The sequence below is a fragment of the Gymnodraco acuticeps genome, unplaced genomic scaffold (genome assembly GCF_902827175.1).
Source record: "Gymnodraco acuticeps unplaced genomic scaffold, fGymAcu1.1, whole genome shotgun sequence".
NCBI classification, from domain to species: Eukaryota; Metazoa; Chordata; class Actinopteri; order Perciformes; family Bathydraconidae; genus Gymnodraco; species Gymnodraco acuticeps.
This window is the reverse complement of record NW_022991632.1, coordinates 358,285-384,218: the sequence shown is the minus strand read 5'-3', so window position 1 is coordinate 384,218 and position 25,934 is coordinate 358,285. Positions and strand designations below refer to the sequence as shown.

The following is a 25,934-nucleotide window of genomic DNA, read 5'->3' as shown; positions in this document are numbered from 1 at the left end:
CGTAGTGTGGTCTTTATTTTATGAAGTTGGGTCAGAGTTCATCATGTTAGTAGTCATACAGCTTTGGGTGCAGCATTCAGCCCCTAACACTTCATGTCCAGCTTGTACTCCTTATGTGCCAAAACAATAAAAACATCCATCAATGTCCTCCCTTGTCTATGTAGGGCGGGTATGACTGATGATGTGTACGGCACATTGATGCACTTGAGGGGCAGGGGACTGTGTGAATGTTTGTTTATGTCAAGTGAGGATTTGTCAAAAGGTTTATGTCATTGTTGGCATCAGTCTCCTCGAGTTTGTACTGGGTGGTCTTTGTGTGTTTGCATCCGTAAAGAGCTTCGTTCTCACTCTCATTTGTCCCCTATTGATTCTCTAAATTAGGTTGATGAGAGGCCCTCCTATCAGGTGGCATATTAATTGGGTCAGGCTGGATCTTATATGACATCCAAATAATGGCAACCCGAACCCCAAGACTAAACCTTTGTCCCCTGAACGCTCTCTTTCACCAATTAGCCTCGCGGTGTATCTGCTTGCTGCCACCTCTGCTGCCCGTTAGGCTACTGTTTTCTAAGAATCAGGATGCCACCGGTGTGTGTGTGTGTGTGTGTGTGTGTGTGTGTGTGTGTGTGTGTGTGTGTGTGTGTGTGTGTGTGTGTGTGTGTGTGTGTTGTGTGTGTGTGTGTGTGTGTGTGTGGTGTGTGTGTGTGTGTGTGTGGTGTGTGTGTGTGTTTGTGGGCATGTGTGTGTGCTTCTGAAGGTGTCAGAGCAACCTGGGGGGAGTTCACATTCTTGAATAAAAACAAATTCATATTTAATTTTCAAAAACTGAAACCATTGATTCCCAGTTTGAATTTGACTACTTTAAGGACAACATACTAAATAAATAGGAACATTAAAGTTTTAAAACATCACCTATGTTGATAGATTATGATTTACAGAAAGTATCTGCACAGATATTGAAATATTTATTACACATTTCTAATTTAAAATCTATCGCCACATGAGATGACAATGATGATGTAGCCTATGATGAAATATTGCAATATTATCAGTAATATGACCTGGGCATTATTCTCAAGGAAAATTCCAATCAGTGCTCCCTGGGATGAGAGATCTAATAATACTTGCAATAACTGATTATTGCCATAGGTGTCGCCAAAGACAGTCATAACAAAACAGACATATTTGAGATTGTCATAAAGGGAACATACAGTAATGTAATGTGATAATTTTCATACTTGTATTATTTCTACTCCACCCAGTGACTTCAAGGGGTTACTCAACTGGCTTGTTGTATTGTATGCCTTTATTATTCTATATGACCCTGTTTCTTATTTGATTCTCTTTGCTTTTTAATGACTGTTTTTAAGTGCCATATTTCTTAATGCTCTTAATGTTAAAAAAAATTGTAAAGCATTTTGAATTGCCTGTGGGTTGTGTTGAAAGGTCCTATATAAATAAACTTGCCTTGGGTTACAGCAGGAAAAACAATTGTACATAACATTTTAGTTACTACATTTTACAGTGCAGCAGCCATGGAGAAACACAAGTATTAGGCTTACATTTCGTTTTACTGCAGAATATTTTTCCTTTGGTCTATACATTTTTTTTATCCCATCCCAGTTTCTCAAAGTCCAAGTTGATGTCCTTAAATCTCGTATTTTGTAAGCCCAACACTTTTTAGAAACTCCATTTTGTTCACCAGTCTTCAATTAAAAAAATAAATAAACAGCCAATCCCATAAGCTAAATAAATGATTTATTGTACAAAAGAAAAATGACAGTAAATAAACAACAAAAAGGCAAAAATAACAATTGAACAGTTATTCATATGCACAACCATTAAACTACAAAGTTGGGGTGATTTCTTTTTTTTAAACTACACAATGAACGGAGGAAGGACGGGGGAAAGTGAGAAAAACATTAGAAGCGGCGAACCTGTCCAAAATATCATAAATGTCAACATTTGGGAAGGTATTTACATAGAGATTTCTTACTCTCATATATTTATATGAAAACACTCTCACACATACCAGTATACAAACACTAAAATTCAAAATGCAACTTCTCAACGAGCCATAGATGTGGACACAGCTAATTATTTCTTTTGACCACACATTACCAGAGCCGCTACCATCAGTCACTCCGTCAATAACTCAATCTGAACCTGAGAGCAAGGGGACCCTGTGGTTTTCATCTACATTTTTGGGGGCTTTCTTATAGGTTAAATGTCTGCACAGATTAATTGATGACAAATTTAAAAAAGCAAGGTTTTTAGGAGGCTAGAGTGAGGTAGACAGACTTTGAAATGCATTGTAATTATTATTAATAAATAGATAATTGACCAGTTGAATTATTTCCAACCACTGCCCCTAAACCAGCTTTTTCCTCCCTTTGAAATGTTCTAGCATATTCCTGCGATCACAAAAGTTACAGCACACAACATGTCATCCTCTACTTTGGCTAACAATCCCTGGATACTCCTCCCATTCTTGCATGGGTGCTTTCACTTAAAATACACACAAAGGCAAAAACATGTCTATGCAAGACAGTTAAAACATTGTTTAAGTCAAAAGGACGTAGTCTCTCTAACATGGTAACAAATTAAAGTTTGTGGGCGGGCCATTTCCAGTTAAAGCATTCTATTTTCATTGATCCAGACACTTAAGCTACACATGACTTATCACCCAAAGTGGGAAAGGAGGCCTTTCAGGCCGCTGGTACGTTACGTCCAGGTTCCAGATTGGATAAAAGTGTGTGAGTGTATGGACAGGCCCCCGCTTCAGACAAAAGTCAGGAAAGCGTGATGGTATCAAAAAGAAGTGATAACCTCTCTAGTTCATGGTTTATCACCAGAAGCTTGAATATTTTTTTTTCTTTTTTATGCTATACTGGACAAGCTCTCTTGTGCTTGGTAAAACACAAACAACACTTTACCTCCTCACGCCATGAACGTTCCATAGTGCAAAATTTATTGTTGGTAAGGTAGAGTGCCCCAAAAAAGGTTTTTGTACCCCTTTTTTAATATATACATATATCATTTATATATAATGTCAGAAGGCTCTTCCTTTATCCAACAGCATAGTGCTTTCGTTTACAACAAAAGGATATCTTTGCTTTGACATCCAGGAGACAAAGACAGACTTTTAGCGTTTCTAATCTACTCTGTGTTCAAGCACTAACAATATTTTACGATGATGACAAAACAGTTGAGGTGGAGACGGGCATTTTAAAATGCAATCAAATGTTTTCTAATCTAAAGTCTGTGGTTGAGTTACATTCTCTTGATTTCCTTGTGTTATGTGGTTTGTTGTGATTTTTAAAAGCTATTATTTCAGAGCACAGTACTAGAGTTAGAGGATTTTGCATTTTTATCTTTTTTGAAACTAGTATTGAGAAAAAGTTAATTCACATCAAGTGTAATGGATGCAAACAAGTATGAGTGTGAAAAGTTCAAGTTATATTTATGTTATCATGTTTCAGCTCAATAGTTCACAGCAGGCTGAACATTACAGTCACTCTGTGTTTTTATTTCAGGATCTTTGCCCTCTGTTTGTCGTATAACTCTCACTCTCAAGCCTCTGCAAGTTATGAAACAGTGCATTTGCATCTCATTCAGGCAAAAGTTGAAGGTGTGACTGGTATTTTCCTTTTGTCACGTATAGAAGAAAGAAAATGTGTCGGGTTCTCGTCATCCCGCGGGATCCTGCTCCTCCTCCTCTCCCAGGCAGTGCCGAATCACTTGAGAGTGTTTCTACATTACACTTCTTAGTTTGAGACTTTAATGTGGAAGTAAAACCTAAATAAGTCTTATCTACTTTGGCAGAATGTCAGAAATAGCTACACTGGCTCCATTTATTCACTTTGAAAGATAGAGATAAAATAGCACAAGCTGTTTTCTCCCTCTTTTCTTTTTGAGTTTTACAAGACTGCAAATAAAAAAGATCAAAGTAACTGTGAAAGCTTTTGTGGACACTCGAGAATGTCACACTGGGGTGTTATACATTAATAGAGGGTATAGGTTTGGTTTCGGATCTCCTTTAAATCTCTAGAGCACATTTCTAAACATCTGTAAACAAGATTTTGGATTTATACTAACAGTATTTCTATAGGTAAACCCTCCTCACGTACGTGTGGATTTAGTTCTCTTTGTTAAAGTGAAAGATTGCAAAATAATTCTGATCATGCCCCGTTGTAAACATTTTTCTCATTCTCAAGTAAATGTATCTGTAAAATTAAGTTTCTTCCAAACTCACCTTAGGACTGAAATTACTTTAAAAATATTGTAAATGCTTATGTCTCCTGTCAACTCGACCCACTAACCTGGACATTTCACAAAGATGCCGTTAAAAAAATCAACTTTGAAAAACCCACAAAACTAACACATACTCTATAACATAGTTGTGTCTCATTTACTGTTTTCGGAAGCTGCTTCGCAAAGACAACCTCTTTAAATCATTCATGATGTATTTCCATCACTCAGTCCTTTGTTGATTCATGTTTAAATTATAATTTTTTTTTTTTTTAAACACCTTGAATCAATTTAATTACTGGAAACATGGAAACCAAGTGGGATGATTTTGTTGCTGAGCAAAAGTGAAATCTGGCTCCGAGGAGTGGGTTCTGGTGCCAGGGGAGACTCCGTAAGGGTTTTGGGTGTTTTGAAGCGATGGTGGCTGTACACAAGTGTGTGTCTCCCCTGCAGCCTAAGAGCAGCCACATCTATCCACCACCATCCCTGGGATTTTGCCATGAATGATCTGCTGCTTGTCATTGAAGTAGAGCATGTTAATGGGGGACATCTTGGTCGGGGTGCAGCAGGGCCCTGCGGAGCCTCGGGGGTTGGCGTGCTGCACCAGGTGGGTGTGCGGGTATTTCTGCATGAACATGTACTCGCACTGGCCGGAGCAATAGTTGGCTTTGTAGCGTTTTGGGGCAATGATCCAGTCCCAGCCAAAAGCCTCGAAATCCACAGTCAGAGGGTAGCGGCAGCAGCGGGACTCGGTGGAGTGCTCGTCGCAGTCCAGGCCGAGGTTTCTCCGAGAGCGCTTGGTCGTCTCGAGAACCTTCACTTCCAGGAATGGCTGCTGGAATCAGGGGGAGGAGAGGCAGGACAGAGAGAAAGAGGTGGTTATAAGAGAACAATAACGCAGCTGATAGCAGTTGAGGAAAATGCATTTACTTGACAACATTCTGGGCAACCCAAATACAAAACATCTACAAGAAGACATCACTACTTAATGCCACTGTTCACCATCATGTATTAAAGTGACATACACTAATTAGCTTTTTTTCAAGCGTTAGATGAGAATATCTGTACACCTCTTAGTGTGTTTCAATTAGGGCCTAGAGTTGGGAGGTTATTATCTGAGCTTAGGTAGGAGGAAAGAGCTAGTTTTCCAATGCCCATTTGGCAGTGATTACTGGAAGCTCCAAACTTATGTCAAGTCAACTGCGATATATCAATATATATTACAATATAACTGCAATCCCCCCCCTGCCTGAAACACCTCCATTGGACTCCTTTGTTTACTTCCGCGACATAGTGACATCACAAGGTAGCACTCGTGCTTCTATTGGCTAGCGCTCCAACACATAGGCTACATCTCTAATCGGCCAGCTATCCAATCAGACAACCCAGTCTCACGGCATTTCGTGTTCACCAACACGATTTTTAATCTATTGATTCGTGTTCACCAACACGATTTCCCCCTTTTTTTCGTGTTGCACAGCACGATTTTAAAAGCAATGTATTTCTACTGGTTAATGTGTTTCGTGCCTGCAGCACGTCTTTTTCTCCGGTCGGGTCGTGGAAGACCGGAAGCTGTGTGGTTCATAAAAACATGTTCTTACTCAATATCAAGCCACAACTATTGTTTTTATTTTAAATCGTATAATTTCGGACTTTTGTTGCCGTCTGTGAGGAAAATAAATGGGGCTCAGAGCCTCAGGATACTGAAATCTTTTCCTTCTAATTTGTTATTCTTATCAAAATAACACACTGTTATTTACTCACCAATAACACACAATTATCCTTGCTTTTATTTATTGGTTTAATTCCATAATCTCGTGCTTTTTTGGCGTCCGTCGGGAACTGAATTTCAAAATAAAAATAACCGGAAACAGACGTAGGCATTTCGAGTGATTACCCAAGATCCTCAGCTATGGTTTAAGCTCGCTGATTGGATGTATTAGCCGCAATGCATGCTGGGATTTGTTGTTTTTATGATATGAAATCCGGAAAACATTTTAAAAGAATAAAATAATACCTAATTCCGAGTGTTCTTGCTTTTCTCTTTGAAAGTCATCACATAACGTCATTGTAATACATGGTTCGGCTGCATTAAATATTACACATCTGTCGTAGTTCTTTATTTATAGAGCCCTGATCAGAAGACCTTTGGAAAAACTGGAAGAAATGCCGCCGAAACTGAATATGTGACGTGGATCATAAATATATCAACAATTAAACAACATCTTCAATTTCTCTTCACACAATACGTCTCCTTGAAGTATCAACACTAATTCGGCTGACTTTTACATTTGATCTAATTCATACTTTCATAGGGGGAAAGTAGAAGGTCAATGATAGAAATATAGAATATAAAAAATCAAGAAGATACTATAAGTGATCTCTACAATAAAACAGTTTAGTGCTGGATGTACAAAGATGGTGCAAAACAGAAAAACAAATTAACCTTTATTTAAACATTAAATAATACTTTAGATTAAGGTCTTCTTTTAAATAAGAAAAACACTTTGGGGGTATCTATCTACAGATAAATATTAAGCCTGACAAAGTACTTAACGTCTAATGTATTGCTTTCCTGCAATGTTAACTATGTTGAAGCACTTATTTGTTTATTATTTGTTTATTATTAAACTGATATTATACATATGTATTATACTCTTATGTATGTAGATAGTTTAAGAAATGTGCAGAATATTACAGTTTAATGGTGGAGGTATACACACATATTGACAGATGTCTTGTAATGTGCTGTTGAGGAACCTGTGACCTAAGATTTTCATTCATTGCATTCACCGTAGTTGTGTATATGATATGTCAATAAACCTTTGAAAATCTTGAAATCTTGAAAGGGATGTGCAAAATAGCAATTACATACAGTTTTTAATTAACTATTAGTAGAGAATAACGAGTAATGAATATACTTTATTACTCGTTTCCATTCATGTCAATTGCAGATAAATGTTTAGTCTTCTCAAGCACCAACTATCAAATATCTATTTGATAGATCTTTTTTTTTTCAAAGGTTGATTTTTATATTCTATATTTCTATCACAGACCTTCTACTTTCCCCCTATGAAAGTATGTACTCTTATTTTTGTAATCAAATATAACACGTAAAAACAATAATTCAATAACGTGCTTTAACCACTAGGCGGTGCACACAAGGTACACACAGCCATAATAACTTTGTATTATTAGTGTAGGACACTTATGTATGTACAACATCTGAAGATGTGTAGTTTTATTCATGCTTTCACATCATTTACAGCATATTGCTATACTATTTCAGACTCAGTATTTACATTCTTATATTCAAAGAAAATCAGTAATATCTTTAAAAACTACAAGTCCTTTTATATCAGCTGTGCACCGTTATGGTGTAAATATAACCTATCTATGAATTATATCAAATGTAAAAGTCAGCCGAATTAGTGTTGATACTGCAAGTAGACGTATTGTGTGAAGAGAAATTGAAGATGTTGTTTAATTGTTGATATATTTATGATCCACGTCAAGTATTCAGTTTCGGCTGTATTTCTTCCAGTTTTTCTAAAGGTCTTCTGATCAGGGCTCTATAAATAAAGAACTATGGCAGATCTGTCATATGTAATGCAGCCGAACCGTGTATTACAATGCCGTTATGTGATGACTTTCAAAGAGAAAAGCAAGAACACTCGGAATTAAGTATTATTTTATTCTTTTAAAATGTTTTCCGGATTTCATATCATATAAACACCAAATCCCAGCATGCATTGCGGCTAAAACATCCAATCAGCGAGCTTAAATCATAGCTGAGGATCTTGGGTAATCGCTCGAAATGCCTACGTCTGTTTCCGGTTATTTTTATTTTGAAATTCAGTTCCTGGCGGAGGCCAAAAAAGCACGAGATTATGAAATTAAACCAATAAATAAAAGCAAGGATAATTGTGTGTTATTGGTGAGTAAATAACAGTGTGTTATTTTCATAAGAATAACAAATTAGAAGGAAAAAAAGATTTAAAAAAATACAGATTTCAGTATTCTGAGGCTCTGAGCCCCATTTATTTTCCTCACAGACGTCAACAAAAGTCCAAAATTATACGATTTAAAATAAAAGCAATAATTGTGGCTTGATATTGAGTAAGAACATGTTTTTATGAACCACACAGCTTCCGGTCTTCCACGACCCGACCGGAGAAAAATACGTGCTGCAGACACGAAACACATTACCAGTAGAAATACATTGCTTTTAAAATCGTGCTGTGCAACACGAAAAAAAGGGGAAAATCGTGTTGGTGAACACGAATCAATAGATTAAAAATCGTGTTGGTGAACACGAAATGCCATGGTGGGTTGAATCAGAGCAGACTGGGCTCTGGTTTCAGACAGAGGGTGAAAAGAGGTACAGGCAGTATGAGAAAAATAAAGAGCTTTTTTGAACATTAAAGCATGAATAGAACATTAATGGTTAAAGTAGTTGAAGTATAAAGTGGGAGTTACGTTCTTACTGTAACTATTTCCTGACGGACAAACGCCTATCCTCCCCCCTCCCCCTTTGCTGGTTGCATAACAACCTCACGGCAACCACAAGCCTCTGGGTAGTAACAGTAACTGCAGCTGTTAGCAAAGAAATTGTTACAGCATACAAGTCTCCTTAAGACCTCAAAATGCCGTTTGTGCACAGATTAAACAAAGAGCTTTGAAAGGGTGCTGGCAGGCAGATTTTGAACAGAGCTGGGCTAACTGGTTTTACTCTTTCTAAACGTTATGCTAATGCTAAACTAATCACCTCCAAGCTTTTGCTTCATATTTATTAACACACAGAGTAGCATCGATCTTCTCATCTCTTGTGTGATTCCCAAAAATTAGGAACTATTCCTTTAAATCCTGACATAGTAGCTGTAAAACCAATTACAATTCTTTAACATATTTGAATGGTTTATAATCTAAAGAATAGTGATCTGGGGTGAGAAGAAAGAGGGAACAGGATTCTTAAGAAATGTTGTACACGGTAGCTCACAGCTACAGTTAATGAAGGTCCTTCCATCTGTGCTTTTTCTGCAACTCAATTCATTCTTAAGTACATAATGTCTTTAACAAGTTGAATAAGACAAATAGCTTTGTAAAGTTCCTATGGATTGAAATAGGCAGAGTGTAAATGTTGTCTTCAAGCAAAGACAAAGAAAACTCAGACAAAATCATTTGACGTGTCATTCCATATGTCAGCTAATCTATAAACTCAGAGTGACTGGACTACAAGCCACAAACTTCTCCTGATAGTTCAGCGTTAAACACTTAAGTATTGATTTAAGATGCCAGAGTAGGCCTACCGACATGCATATCTGTAGTTGGTTTGCTCAACGCACACAGCTGGCCGTTAACAGGAAAGAGGCCATGTGTTGCAAACTGTGGTAAAACCCCCAACTAAGACGTTACAAGATAAACATTAAAACAGCGTGATACAATATAAAAGGTACTTAATCTAATTTACACTAACATAACTAACAGTTACTAATACCTACTTTTTTTCTCCAAACAAAAACATTTACACTTGACGCCCAGAAAAGAGCCAAAGGGACAAATGATATGAATCAGAAACTGAAAGTGACAAAGAATTTGATATCAAACTGCTTAAAATGAAATGAAACTAATCCTCTGATGGTTTACAGGACCATATGAATGAATTGGTCTTTTTAAAGTACGAACACAATGCCACATTTGAGCAGCGATTCAAAGAGCATTGACAGAAACCATCCATGGATGACTCTGGTTTGATCCATGACCCAGGAGGTCATCTGCAGGCTACCATAACCTTGACCTTTGGGCAAAGCAAGCAGATCAAATATTTTACTCCATCATGTTTGTTTTACAAAGCCTTCCACTCCCCACAGTGATTCCAGCTGGGCCCGAGCACAGTTTTTGTGACGCATTCAAAAGAGGAAATAAGCTGAAAGGCCGTTGGGGTGAGACCATGTCAGCTTGGCCTTTAGAGCTTTTGTTGTAGAAAAAAGACCCAGAGAACAGGGAGAAGCAGAGTTTGAGTCTTTCTTTGCTTGTTGTGTTTTGTTTTATTTTGGTACGCTTGCCTGGGTTTTGGATCTTTTCCCTTTTTTTCGAAATGTAAGAATAATATTGCACACTGCTGTGCGATCAGAGGGCATGGATTTATTGGCCAAGACACCAGAACTGACCTCTGATATGTCTTGTGAAGACATGACCCAAATGACCACTTGGTACATATTTGGTGTTGCTTAACGGGGATGAGTGGCCTACATAATTCAACATAAATGTAGTATATATCTGCATTCTGTCAGTAGCAGTAACACTGGGATTACTAACCAGATTAATGATTTACGGGTGTTTGTTTGCTTTCAGACTGAAGTTTGAATTCATGTGCAAACGAGTCTATTCCAATAGACATAAACACAGTATATAAAAAATAAATATACATAACAATCCTGTTTTTAGGGTTTTAGGGCCAAGAGGAGTCCTTCAGCTCAATGGTTCATGATACAAATCTTAAAAGAAGTGTCTAAACTATTCATCTTTTTCTATTTCCCATTGTGGCTATAATTTCCGTCAATCTCTGAAAGGAAAGTATGAAGAATATGTAAATAGGGTGAAGCGGTAGAAGATGGATGGATGGTGAATGGTGAGGTCGCATCCACACAAAGCAGAACTGAATATAGCATAGTCATGACTGACATGTCAAAGACTGCAGTGGTGACGTATTTAGGGTCAAAAGTACATGATGCCTTAATAAATACTGTATTTTAAGTTGTATTTATTTTATGTAAAATCCTCCATCTGGTAATATGGATATGATTAAAACAAATTATCCACAATTATGACACAAATCACAGCTGTTCCAAACAGTATAGTTTGCTTTTTTTTTTTAAATGTCTTGTCTTATATTGTAATATTGTCACTTGGGAACCAGTTGAAGTCCAGCTGGGTTGTTACAGATGGTGGAATTCTTCCAAAGAACGAATGTTCAACTCTTAGGTTTGCAACAACAAACTAAAGGTTTGTCTTTTAAAGACCAATTAACCCAGAAGTTATGGAAATGAAGGGTTTGAGTCCAGTCTTCAACAAGTTGAGCTGTTTCATGCCAAATTTACAATCAAGGTTTTTAATTGACACAACACACTTGTGTTTGTGTTTGAAGTGAACCTCCGCAATAAGTAAGAGGGAAGCTGTTCTCTGCTTTTTGAGGTTCCATTATCCTGTAGTGTGTTATATAGGTTATATACTGCATCATCTATTAACTTTACTGAAAAACCACAAGGCATGCAAGAATATTGTAGGACAATAGTTGTATATATCAGTACGGCATCCTGTGTATTGGATTATAACTTGAGAGCGACTGCTAGCAATTTTGAGCTAATATTAAAACTAATCTTTTTTTTAAAGACAATAACAAAAAGCTATTGAGAGAAAAGGGGAGGTGAGGTTATGCCATCATTCTATTTTCTATTAATATTTGTTAAAGTGAGTTTTAGTTCAGTCCAGGTATCAATACAGGAGTACATTGTCTTTAGATCTATTTTCTTTTCTTTTCATGAAGAATTTTGGTTGTCCTCCTTTGATTAAAACATGACAATATATTTGCATTGATCTAAGCTTAAAGGGAAGTACCCCCCCTCCTGCCCCTGGGACAGGTCTGATGGTGCTTACCAGCCCCTCCTCCCCGGGTCGCAGCGAGGTAACGGCCAGGTCATTGCCACTCTCATCAAAGGCGTTGATGTCGATTCCCCAGTTGGTGTGGGGTTGTTTGAACCAGTTCTGCAGAACGTGCTTAAAGTCAATACTCTGCCAGTGGCCGACCCTGGAGTTGAGCTCTATCTTCAGGGAGCGGATGCGGATGTGGCGGCTGCCCTGATCCGTGACGGGCTTTAGCCGGAGGATCTGCAGGTAGACGGTGGAGGTCTGCTGCAGCGGCCGCAGGTAGACCCACAGCTGGGCCTTCAGCACCTTGGTGAACATCAGCTTGGGGCTGAACTTGAAGAAGCAGCAGCTCGGCTTCCCGTTCACCTGCACCAGGGGCTCCGCTGTGGACAAGAGGACACATGTAAACATCTTTAAGCAGTATACTTCATAATATATCATTAAGATCATCAACATTGAAATAGCACTGAGAACTGTTTCTAAAATGTCATTCCCAATTTCTGTCTCTTCTCAATTCCTGTCGTATGTCTTCTTTCAAAGGCATACAAACACCCCCAAAAAGAATGTTACAAATAACTTTATCACAACATGCATTTTGCTTCAACATATTTGTATTAAGTAGTTTTGCTCTTCTGTAAAAAACATTAAGGCTTCAATGTTTTCACCAGAGTTTCTGTTGATTGAATTTGGAATTTAGCAGGCTGAGCTTTTTCCAATCCATCCATGCTCATCACACTGTGCGTCAGAAGGGTCCAAAGCACTGTGTTTATAAGAGCAAAGGCATAATACACTGCTGCTGTAACAAAATGATTTCCCAATTTGGGATCAATAAAGAATCTATCTATATATATAGATATATATATATATCTATATATATATTCTTTCATCCACTCCCACTCGATGTACATTTCCAAGTCACAAATCATGGAGTGTTCAAAGTAGTTGTATTAAATATTATAAACTTACATGCCCAACTCACAGTTTCTTTTTGACTGCCATACTCTATCTAACTTCAGATTTTAGCTACATTATCTGATGAGCACACAGTGATGTTGTTTGGTCCATTCAGTCAAGTTACATTTGTGATCACATAAAAGTTGGAGAACAGTTCTATTTGCATATTAAAACAAGGATCAGTAATGGTGGCCAGTGGCCAGATGGTAACCTTAGATTCCCCTGGGTCAATCGTAATTAAATGGTCTACCCCACATCACAACTAGCAAGAGGTTTTTTTAATGGCTCGCACTTGCTGAAAATATATTTGTGGTGTGGATTAAGGGTTATGTCAAAGAACACTAGCCTTCTCCTAAAATAGGCAGATTTATTCCTGTCGTGATCCTCGGCTCTGGAGTTTCTGTGATTTGCACCACATGTCAAATCTGCTCATGGTTCATTTACATATACTTCCATCTGATATAATGACATCCATCCATTGCATTCATACATTAATTTCCATGTAAAGCGTTCATTTATGAAGGGAAATGTATTCTGCATCTATCTGGCATAATAATGTGCCAACTGAATACAATAGAATATCTAATCTGCCCATTTTCTCTGAGCATATTTGACATATCACAAATCTAGATTTGTGCAAAAATAAACATTTCACCTTTTTTTGTCAATAATCTTGTAGAGGAGTGTAGTTGTTTCTCCTCCTGAAAAAAGCAGATAAAAAACAGTTCGGACCTGTCAATCATTGCTAAATCTGAGGTTGCTCAGGCAACCTGCAAATGCTTCCTGGGTCAAAAGGTTATTTGGCACCTCAGCCTAGTTAAGAAATGGGATCAGGGGTCAAAACCGTCAGCCTCTTTACATCTCAGGGGTGCTGGGGAGGGGCAGCCCTAATAGCCAGATTGAGTTTGAAGGTCAAGGTCGACCCCATGGCAATTGTAAAAAGCCTTTTTTTCGAACCAGAGAAACAAAACAAAATCCCAAAGATACATCAACGCAAAATCAGCCACAGTTTGTTTTTGTTTTGATTAGGGAGGAGATTCTCCAGCCAATAGTGATTTGTTTATCAAACCTCAATTGACCGAGAGAGAACACTGCACCCGGCTGTTTTTTTGTTTTTGTTTTTTTTACACCAAACAAGTGTTGTAATTGAATTATGGTCATGCATTGAGGGATATGAATTCACTGAGGTACAGATGGACTATCCATTAGAAGAGTCCAGGGCGAGCGTTGAATAAGGGCCAAGCCGGGGACAGACGTGGTCCTTCAGCCTGTATTTCCAGGGACAGTCATTAGCGAGTGTAAATTATACAGTGTCTCACGCTGGACAAACAATATGTCAATGTTCCTTTTGGTGGGTTGCTGGGGTCACAGCAATTAACGTGGATGGTGTTGTGTTTGTTCATCAGCACAAAACTGGGAATTAATCATTCTGCAGTTTGTTTGGGGTTTACTTGTGTTTACTACTTTTTGTTGTTTTTAATCGCTGCAGATGGGGACTGACACACACCAGCTCTTCCTTTGCAAACAGGTTTGTGCTGCTTTTGTTCGGCTTCCCGGAGGATAAAAGAAACAAACCACTAAACACAGCAGAACTGAAAGGGTTCAGCTTCACAAGCAGAGGCCTTTTCTTAAGGAGTAATCTGAGAAGCCCGGCCCATACACCGTGATCCAGTTAGGACCTGGGTTATTAAACACACATGCACAACATATGAGCTACGTCATGTTAAACAATGACTGCATTGATAGGTGAAATCAATTTGGGCCTTTATAGATCCTGTAAGTTACAAGTAAGAGGCAAACCATGTAGGATGAATGCCTGCAGCTTAATTACACCCTATGTCTTGGCAGAGCGTTCCACTTCTGCAACACGAGCAGAGCTAGCTTGTAAAGATCAGAAACCAGTGGGACATTTAAAGCTTCTACCTGAAATACCTCATCTCCTGCTGCCATAACACAATATTGCTTAGAGAGCTCATATTTTTACTGCAACTGCAGGACTGTTTTTATGGCTAATTTCCTGAACATTTTGCTCAGTTATCCTTCAGTGCATAACTGATTTCAGTCCTGCAGTAAGGACATGCATTCTGATTTTGCATTCAGCACCACCTACTGGAGCAACGACACCTCTCTCCTTAGCCAAACTGGAGATGCAGAGAGACAGATGTCACTATACAGCAATACAACTTATTTTATTTTTAAAAGCAAAAGACAAGTTAGGTGAAGTATGGATGCAGGCTGTGTTTTTCCAAAGGAAACAGGGTTGTTTGCTTTTCCTTCTCATGTTTCCAGCCTACGTCATTATTACAGCAGCTTATTTCCCTGTGGTATAATTGCAGCATATGCAGCGCATGAATTTTACTGCCAGCGCGCAGCAGGCCTGCAGGTGAGCCTATCAAACATCTGGTGGGCTCCCTGGGTACCTGTGTCCCATAGTGAGCCAGAGCCTCCTATATGTGCATGTTATGGGGAAACATATAGCATATAAGGGTTTATTCAGCATGCCATCTGTCCGTTTTAATATGACCGTAGCCTGTTTCAAAGTTAAATGCTTTCAATAATCAAATGCAGTAACGTTGAGCCAGTTAAACAGTTAAAAAACAGATGGAGAGGGAGAGTTAAGATGTAGTTATTCACTGAATAGTTAACACATGTTACAAGTGAGGGGGCTGTATGTTATGTTGGCAGTATAAATGGTAGACTCTAGTCAAATGGTTCTATCTTTGATTACCATGGAAGAGAAAAAGTAAACATAACATGATAAAATACTCAAGAAATACAAGAAAGAAAGTTTAAGAAATCTAAATTACAGAATTTTCTTTGTTAAATGTGAGGCACAAAAGTAAATTATTTCGCAATGAATGGTGTCAGTTTGGCAGGACTTTATAAATAAACCTTGTTTCATCTCAAAATGTTTCTGAATTAAAAAGAAAATTACACCTTTCTCATTAAAAAACGTATTTTTGAGTTCACTTCCTCATGCAAACTCTTGAAAGGTGGCGGTGTGCATGTTGTGTACATAGTATGTAACATGTGCCATCAGGTGAAAATCTGTGGCTAAAATGAGGTGGGGAAAGAAATGGTCATATATTGTTAGTGTCCAAAAGGACAATGCAAAATGGTATAAACCTAGATAGGAGTTTGATTTGCATATATATCTATATATTTTTTTCTTAATGGGAAATGCAAATGTGCTATTTTGTGGTGAGTGTGTGTTTGGGAGCCCTTGTGTTGAATAAATGTGACTCTAGGGTATCCCCACACACCTCGGCATATTAATCATCGTGACACGTTCACGACCCTTCTAATAAGACAGGGGCCACAGTGCACCCCCTCAAACATCCCATCCCACCCCAGTCCCACTCCCTCTTTGTCTCTCGGTCAGTCCCAAGGGACGGGAGAGGGTGGTGGGGGAGGCCTGGCTCGAGCTGGGGATAGAGAGGAGGGGGTGTGTGTGTGAAGTTAGACCCCCTCATTCAGAAGCCCTCCCTTGAGACAACGGCAGGCACAAGACTCCTATTAGGACTGAGCACAGTAGCCCCCCAGGAGCAACAAAAGACACCTCCTAATGCTCCCTGTTCTAGCTCAGTGAACTCACACACACACACACGCGCGCGTGCGTGCGCACACACACACACGCACTCATTCAACTACACATATACACACAACTACACATATACACAACTACACATAACACACATACACATTGCTCCAAACTGACCATCTTTTGCATACAGACTTTTTGTTTTTGGTGCTGGGGTTGTATGTGTTAGTATTATGAGGGGGACGTCTGCGGACGTTGTATGGGGACGGAGTATGAAAAGATTGAGCGTGCAGTGAACTGCGATAAGATGGACAGCTGGACAGCAGGAAGCATGCTGGGGTCTCACTGCTTGTGTTTGTGTGCATCCACCGCATCCACACATACATGTAAGACGTTAACGTTCAAGGACAAGGATGTTTCCAAAAGTTAAATCCAAACTTAGTTTTTACACATTTTGTATTTAGCAGATATCTAAAGACTGTTAATGTGTTTCTATTACAGCTGCTTTGGACTGATGACAGGCTTCAGATTATGAGTTTTTTGCTACTGTTTTTAAAGTAAACACCACTGCAAGGTTGACAATCCAACACAGCAGTAAACAAACTATAATGCACACCATGCATTGCAGTTTATCAATGTCATAATTTAAAAGGACAGAGAAAGTATTTTGACTAATAAGGCACAAATAAAACTGAAATTAGCACATCATTAGTATATCAGTCAAAGTAAAAGAAGCAGATTGTGGTATGATGAAGCCCTGAAGTGGAAATTATCTTCAAAAATGTTTATATTGCATTTAACGGGTTTCATCTTTTAGTCAACAGGGATAATTTGTTGACCAAAACGTACTGCAAACTAAAATGTGTTGTTCAAAATGTATTTCTTAGCCTTGGACTCCAACTGAAATGTGCTGTGACTTAAGGTTGTGTTACTATACCCAAGTGTGTATGGCTTTCAATTTGGCAGTGACCCTTGATAGATTATTATTTCAGAAACAACTTCAGCCTGAGGCGAGGGCTTCAGCGGGGACGTAGAGGTGACTGATGGGAAACGGAAGGAGGGGAGTACACTTTAGAGGCGGGAAACACTTCAGTCATTCAGAGGATAGAAACTAAAAACACACTAAATATGTCACAGAATAAGGTAATGTGCAATATTACATTTAATCAAATCAAAGACAAAACCTGCCCCTATTGCTGGTCATGAAGATGATGTGCTGTGACGCGTGTCCACTGCATTGGTTTTCAACTAGCAAACATTTTACCCTTGGTCGACGATCCAAGTGAGGTGAGCTTATACTAAAAGAAGGAGTTAAAATACTGCAGACCACTGATTGGTCAGAGAGAAAAGTCACTTGCGAGACACAAAATCTGCACAACCTATACCTTTAAATAACCATGGTACTGTTAATAGAAAATGCAATGATGTTGATCATCACATTAGTGCATTGCATTTACCATTTAATGCGACGGAAACAAGGCATGTTGTTACCAAGGAACAGGTATTTGTTTTCACAATTTTGGGTCTCTTACTAGTACTTACATATGAACTATTGCTCGAAGTAACTAGCACAGCTAACCCAACACAAAAGCCCTTCAACAACATTCATAGAATACAAAACAACAACAATATAGAAACAAACCCGGTTCTGCACTTTGTTTGTTTATCTCAGTAATTTTGCTAAAAAACGTTTGGCAGAATTTGAAAATGAAAGACTGATGATCTTCTGCTCACTGTTGATTTTGTTGCCTTGTTTGATGGAGCAAACTGCATATCTAAAATCCTCTTACAATATCACATGCCACACATGACCACACATCATGTTTCTCTCTAGTGAGTAGTGTTCATTTTAAACAGATGTAGTCTTAGTCTCTTATTAAATGTCCATGCTCCATGTAGCTGGAAGTAACTACCAGAATATGTAAGACAATAAAGTCCACCTCTTAAAGCAATTTGATATCAATTTGCTCACCGTTAACCCTGACACTGTGTCTGTTAATTAATGTCTTCACGCCTATTTTATGATTGGTGTTTACATGAACTACTGAGCTACTAGCATGCTCTCTTGCAAAACAATTCCTAGAATTCAGCAAAGGAAATCATAAACATGCACCTCACTAATCAGTATAAATGCATTTACTGTTTCTTAATCAAAAGTCATCTCAAACTCAAACGTTTGTGTATTATTTTGTTCTTACATGAATACACACACGTGGACTTATGATTTTTTTCATCACTTTAATTGCAAAAAAAGTGCCATATTTCTTCCTGGACGTCTTTCTATTTTAGCACAATCCCTGAAGTATTCCAAAACGATCGATCTGGGCCAACAGACGTGTGACTAACCCTCCCCGTAGGAAGCTTTCTCTTCTATACTGCTTCCTTGAGATTTCCTAGGCAAAGTGAACATATCGTTCCCTTAATGAGCCGCGTTGTACAGCATGTAAATCAAACTTGGCTCCTGTCCCTAAAGAAATCACTTCGACTGTGCATTTTCCATAATGAACTTCCTGGGGTGATGCGAGTATGGCAGCAGAAATACAACCACAGGTGATAAATACAGCGAGAAGCTGTTCTCCCTTGCCACAGCAAAGAGGCTAATTAAATTTTCATGTAGGTAATCAAGAGGTAATGCATCGTTAATTGTGCTTCTATCCGACACAGTGGCTCCCTTAAGGGATCAAGCATTATGCCAATGCAGCATTTCCTTTGCTTAAACGCCTCTTAGATTTAATGGACTCTTTCATAAACTGATCCTCAGCAGCTCCTCGCACACGACCACACAGAGCCTTGGCGCATCCATCAACAATAATCCCCTCAATGATCTCCATTTTATCTTTTCACTCCCCTCCTCCTAATCATTCATGTCCCTACACAGGGCTTAATTACTGGTGTGAAGTAATTATTTCCTTTATTAGTGAAACGTAACATCTGTTTCAGGTCTTTTTAATTGTACCTATAAAACCCTTGCATGATTTCTGTCCCTTTAGGATGGGACTGGGATGCTTCTTGCTCCCTGCGGACTCCCTCGCCCCCCCCCCCCCCCCCCCCCCCCCACCCCCATTCATACCCGCTGTGTGAGCCGTGGTGCACCCAACTCCATCTCTCTCTGAAATCCTTTAAAGAAGCAACGAGTAGCTCACAGGCAGCGAAGGCAGATATTATTTTTATATAAGAAAACCGAAGATATTCATGCAAAGCCATGCCTCCAAAGTGACATCAGTGCACTCTTTCATCCAGTATCCCAACTTCTCATGGTTGTATTTTGGTTAGGCACGCATACAATTCTTCAGCAACATACTTTAAAATGGCAGGAGAGAAGACCGGCTGCAGGGACTGGTACACAGGAGCGTGGGAATAGGGGAAGGAGTGAGATTCCTGAGGTCCTGGGGACATTTTGTCCCTGTATTAATAGACTTTGGTCCCTTTGAAATTTTATTAGCCATAAAGTTGACAGTATGTTGTGCAATTTCTACAGACCTTTTTTCTTAAGATTTTACTTCTTTTAAACAAATCTGTCATGCCCCCAAGTGTCCAAACAATTCAACACAAAGTTTACTTTTCCTCAACTGATGGCAGCAACTACACAGGGAGAACAGGTGTCATCGTCAAACTGAGACCTCAACGGAATAAATAAATCTATAAAAACCTCACATAGTCATCAACTTCTAGCAAACACTGGCCAGTGAGTTGAAGACAGTCCGGCTTCTGCTGCTCTGTCCTTTTAGCGCTCTCCCTCTTAATTTTTATGGTTCCTGCACCTTCAGGAAATGACCCTTTTATAGGGTCAACACTATAAAAGACTTGTTTTTGTGTGTGTGTGTGTGTGTGTGTGTGTGTGTGTGTGTGTGTGTGTGTGTGTGTGTGTGTGTGTGTGTGTGTGTGTGTGTGTGTGTGTGTGTGTGTGTGTGTGTGTGTGGTGGGGGATAAGTGTTCAAGTTACTACCGGTTCGTCTTTGCTGCCAAAGAAAGAGACCCGATGAGGTTAATAGTCTCCTCTTCCAATATATCACATAGCTGTGAACTCTGTGACCCTTTTTGTCAATAGGAGAACTTTTCTCTGGAGTGTGTGTGTGAGAGTGTGTGTGTGAGAGAGGGAGAGCATCCTCATGTGTCTTCACAAGTGTGCACATGTGGAAATGTGTACATTCGTACCTTTACATGTAGATGTTCGTTTTTCAACTCAAGAGTTGTCTAAGCCTATGCTCAAGCTGAAAGAGCCTCTTCTCAACAAGATTACATAATAAAACAAGTACAGCCCTCCTAATGTTGGTGTACATAAAATCATGAAGGAAAGATAACACATTTTGTTATAAAGTTATTGCTTATAGCAAGATTAGCTGATTGCTCATTAGAAATGTTTCATGCGTGATCTTCTTTATATCTAAAACTGCTTTTTCAATCCTTTAAAAGGGTAAAGTGTTTCTTGCAGATCATTACTGATTTAATATGCTTTGAACACAATGCAATGTATAAATGTAAACGTGGAATAAGGCTCAGAGGGCCTGCTGCTCTCAGCTGGATTCTCTCTTACTGGGCAGTTTCAACATTACTCATTATTTCACAGCACAAATATAAGTTTACTCAAGGGAAGACAAAAATAAATAAAGCTTTTCCAAGACAACCCAAACTAAGTCATACCCATGAGAAGTATTTTCTTAACATATTTGTCCTGCTTCTTAGTATTAAATAGAACAGTTGAATAGTGGGTGTCAGTTTATCAGCATCACCACATGCATACAGAGACAGGGAGAATAAAGGAGAAGGTCACTGTTGGGAGAGGAAGGTCTGGGCTTAATGTGGACAGGTGACAAATGAGAGACTACTGGGGTCAGACTGTCACCCCACCTCAGGCAAAACTGAACACACATATGCACGCACAATAACACACACAAATCAACGTAAAACAAACGACTCATATGTAAATGTAATAACATTTGTTAATAAAGAAAATCATCACTCATTCACGATGCTGCGCTGGAGAATAACCCTGTTGAACTGCTCCAAACTGACTCATTTTTTATGTACAGCGAGCGGTGCAGTTACCTACACAACACCATATGGAGGGAGATGTTTTAGTGCTGCACTATGATATAAATAGCTGTACTTTTCCATGAAATGTCATAGTAATTAGAGACCAGGAAGCATGGACCCTCTCAACCCCCACTGCGACACCCACGTACCTTGAGTGAATACTAAGAAGCAACTCTGGCACAGGTCCAGTTCAGTATGTACTGTGTGAACCCACATGGCCCATCAAAGGCAGTGTGCACCACCGTGAAAAGGGTGATTGGGTTCGAGGTGCGCAGGGAATAGTGTTTGAAGTCCTCCTTCTATCAGAGAGACAGAAAAGGCACTTTTAATCCTGTGGGATCACTAAGGCGCCACAGGCGATAAGAGATGCACTCATTCTCTCAACTCTTCCATGAGTACCGGAGGAAAAGAAGAGGAAGGAGAGAGCGGGCTAACAGGGAAGAAGGTGGGGGGGTAGAGGGAGGGGTGAGGGGTGGCAATGAGAGAGAGATGGAGAGAAGGAGCAGATGATAAAAAAAAAACTGCAGCTGACGTGAAGAGATGAGGCAAACAATACAGAACAGGAAGTGCTGTAACATGACAGATACAGCGGTAATGTCAGACATTAGCTCCTCTGGCTCTGCATGAGGCCGTTAGAAAATATCCAATTAGCCAGCGTCATGCATAATATATTTTTCTGGCTTGAGATGGTGTCATATCACTTTGCATGGTGTGTTGTGTGTGAGTGTGAGAAGCAAAGAGCATAATTCACATTTAGGAGATGGTAGATGTATCTTGTAATATGCAGATTAAGTGTGTTAAGCATGCAGTTTCATTGTATCTGCACAGGTGGAGACGGAATAACTCTATGTAGGGTTAATCTGCAAATCAGAGAGATAAGAAATTATACATTATCTCAATTGTCAGCATGCATAACATTTATGTGTTTTTTCAGCAAGTAATGGAAATTGGAACAGAGGGAGATATAGATGAGGATCAGCATTAGAGCTTGAAGCACTAACACAATTATTTAGTTTAAATATCACAAAAATAGCCTATAGATAAAGAAAACGGTTGACAAATGACATGTCAAATGCTTTACGAGGACTCTTCAATTAACCTGTTAGATGTAACTGTGCACCATTCTCCATTAGAGTGAATGAACTGCATTGTTTACAGGAAGAAGACACAACTCTCAGAGGAAACAATAATAGGGTGAACAGAGATGTTTGCAAGTGGCATTTCAAAACTAAAAGTGAAAAGCTGAGATAAAGAGTGGTGGGAAATGGAGATTCGTTTCAGATGACATTAAGAGCTGGCAGTTGTAACATGTCAAGAGAAGGTTGATTTGCTGTTATCAGAACGATAGGTGGGACTGTCAACATATTGATAGATATATGTATAGGTGGATAAGTACAGATAAACAGAGATATAGATGTATATATATATATATATATATATATATATATATATATATATATATATGTATAGATGTACAGATAGATGTGGTATAGATATATCTAGAATAATGAGCATTTAATAATGTCAAACAGCACATAAGGACGAAGGCTCCTGCACACAGGCGTATCTTTGTTCACTCTGAGAAAAAAAACCTGATTATTAGGAGTGTGTTTTATCCGTCTTGTGCAGAATATATTACGTGTGTAAATGTTGCTGAACCCCACGATTCGCTAGGGAAAGGTCACACACTCCCCTCGACCCTAAGTGATTCTCTGTCTTTGTGTACCCGTGGTGAAAAAAAAAAACGAGCTGCGCCCATAAACTTCGCATTTAAAAGGCAAGTGCGGCCGAGGGGGGCCGCTGCATGAGGGGAACAATAGCAGCTTTTTGGACACACTTTTTCTCACTGCGATGAACAGCAGGGAAACCGGTAGAGCCTCCTATAAAAGACCGATAGAGCACAGCTGCCAGGGTTCAACAGTAATTTTATAAAATGTCTCCAAGGGGCCTGCCTGCGGTTTATCAATGGATTTATGGGGAACTATAAGAGGGCGAGCAAATAGTTAGTGGGGCAATAATCAGAGGGCCTCACGACGTGATCATAACTCCAGAATTTAGGGCCTTCATGCAAAATAAAGACATAAAGGATAAAGTGGTGCAACTGCTAGCCAAATGCTGCATTACCATTAATCATTAATGCACTTGACATTCACACGGCTCTGTCATGCGTTTACTCACAAACACATCATCCGAAAGAGAGAAAGTTTGAACATGACAGCAGGTGGACTGAGAAGCTTAATATTAGACTGCTGCTCCAACAGGACTCCATCATCACCATGAAAACAAAAGTTCATCAGGCCATATTGGAGCTGTCTGTTTCAGAGTGACCTATATGCTGCTGATTATTGATTTATCAGCTTCACGTGAAATCCCTATTTTGACAGCCGTGGCCAGCAGCTGACCACAGTTTTTAGACTAATGTCATCATTCTGCTTTAGGAACCCAGTATAGAGCCCCAATCTAAAAAAGACAAGTAGGGTAGCTCAATGACTTGAATGAGCACCAGCTGCTCCACTGTCCACGCAGCAGGCCTGAGTCACTTGAGCCTAACTTCTCCACAAGTACGCGCATGACGCATTTGGAGACAATATTGTTGGGTTGTAAACTATTACTCACGCTCAGAGGCCATGGTGATCACGGACTCCGTAGTGGCGTGGTACTCATCCTCCTCCATAAACTCATCCTGGGACGACGCGTCTCCCTGGAAGTCGTGATGGTCCAGCAGCTGCTGGAGCGGAGGCGCCTTGGGCAGCAGCTGATTGACCACCTCCCGGCTGATGTTGGGCGCGTGCTTCAGCCGCAGTTTGCTCAGGATCTGGGACTTGATGGTCTCCAGTCTCAGCACTTTGCTTTGCTCCCTCCAAACACAGGCGGAACACTCGTGAGAACCGGCGTCCTCGTCCAGCAGGGACAGCCCGGCATCCGTGGGCGTCTCGCTGGCCGAAGGCAGCAGCAGATTGGGCTCATCGCTCCCCGACTGTCCCAGAGAGATGAGCACCATCAAGCACAGCATGAAGTTGTACCTCGGCATGACGATGCGTGGACACCAGGCAATGCAACTTTTTTCTTTCTTTTTTTGTCTATTCAATCGCTTTATCCCGTTATATCCCCTCTCTCGGATGTGCGCCGCACTTTGCCTTATCCTACAACAGGCAGGGTATCAGTGGCATGCATCTAATCCAATACAATCACCCCGAAGTTTTGGCGATAAATAAGATTTTGCAATCAATTTAAAAAAAGAAAAAAGTACGTCCCAGTGTGTCTCGGTGCAGGCTGTCTTGATTGAAAGTGAACAAATTATCTGCTTGTTAAATGCATAGCCCGCTCACGTATTGTATAATTGTTGTTTTGGGGTCTTCTGTACAATTTAGTCCATGGAGGTGTGTATGTTCAGAAGTGTCACTGAAAAATGTGCAAGTGCGGTCAAAAAGGGGCTCTTTATATATCTCAGCTGCCCGGTGTCGTAATCCGTCTCCATTGGCTAAGATTGCAACAAAAGGCTTTTAGGTCTGTCACCAAGTCAAGAGGGACAGAGCGAAGGGAGGGTGCACGCACTGTTATGAGAGTATAAATGTTTTTACAGTGCACAAACAATGTCTCACATTAGAGATACTGCCCAATTAGGTTATTATGATGATGACAAAAACTATGGGTCATTGCGCCTGTTGTTAAAAAAGCTTTATTATGGTGTACAATTAGGGGAAAAGCTTAATGGATTCAACACGAATGCAGAACAGCCTCTCGTAAATCACACACATCTTAATATTTACGGTACATTTGAACAAGAAACCGACTGATGGGTATTGTTCATAGACCCATAGTAGATGCAAATTATTTAGAAGTTGCACGTGCCTATCTGATGACTGAGCGTCCGAGTGTCCGTGTAAACCAGTTAAGTAATTACTGGCCTACTCATTCTAAATCATGGCCTATAAAATTCAAGTGTGCTTTTAAAAAGGCTGCTTCTTATGCTAATGTGAAAACTACGTCTAACTGTCATTATTAATATATTGATAAAAGTCATTCAATAGCAGCAAGTCTGCTTAGCCTACTGTATAAGTCTTTATAATGTATACATAGCTGACAATGATTTGATAGTGTAGTTGTTCTAATCCTTGCAAAAAATGTAACACATTAAAAAAAAATCATTGTGAATAATAGATAACTCTTCTTTGTCTCACACGTTATCCATGCCAGAATGCCTTAGGATCAGATACCAGAATGAATCCCAACCATCCATGAAGAGATGCTGTATTCATGGTTTATATCTGCTAAATAAAAGTTGTGATGGAACTGATTTCTTAATGTACTTCACTGGACCAGTTCTATCCTGCCCTCAGTGAACCATCACTGACCCACTAGTGTCACCTACTGGAGGAAAACACAGTTGCAGAACGGATCATGTTTGAGTTATATTATGAGCAATCTTCCACCACTGTCTGAATATAAGTGAATGAATATATGAAATCCACTTTGAGCAAACATAATAAAACAACTTGAGTTATCT

The 25,934-nt window shown here is 39.5% G+C and overlaps 1 protein-coding gene across 2 annotated transcripts; it reads right to left on the bottom strand.

Moving 5' to 3' along the window:
• Window positions 1–1,741: 1,741 nt before the first annotated feature.
• On the bottom strand, window positions 1,742–24,894 carry gdf11 (growth differentiation factor 11). Of its 2 annotated transcripts, none has more exons than XM_034198275.1 (3): window positions 24,044–24,894; window positions 11,908–12,281; window positions 1,742–5,086 (listed from the first exon to the last, which is right to left on the bottom strand). In XM_034198275.1, the coding sequence occupies exons 1-3, from the start codon at window positions 24,456–24,458 to the stop codon at window positions 4,706–4,708; spliced, it is 1,170 nt and encodes a 389-aa protein (XP_034054166.1). In that variant the 5' UTR covers window positions 24,459–24,894; the 3' UTR covers window positions 1,742–4,705. The 2 variants fall into 2 exon arrangements, with proteins under 2 accessions (XP_034054166.1, XP_034054167.1); XM_034198276.1 differs by having other exon boundaries at window positions 1,742–5,083; window positions 24,044–24,891.
• Between the last annotated feature and the right edge of the window lie 1,040 nt (window positions 24,895–25,934).

Coding starts and splice junctions, on each gene's coding strand:
- gdf11 (XM_034198275.1), bottom strand. CDS start 24,458: ATGCCGAGGTACAACTTCATGCTGTGCTTGATGGTGCTCATCTCTCTG. Junction 12,282..24,043: donor GATCACCATGGCCTCTGAGC/GTGAGTAATAGT, acceptor TCTTGTCCACAG/CGGAGCCCCTGGTGCAGGTG. Junction 5,087..11,907: donor GACCCGGGGAGGAGGGGCTG/GTAAGCACCATC, acceptor CCCTGATTCCAG/CAGCCATTCCTGGAAGTGAA.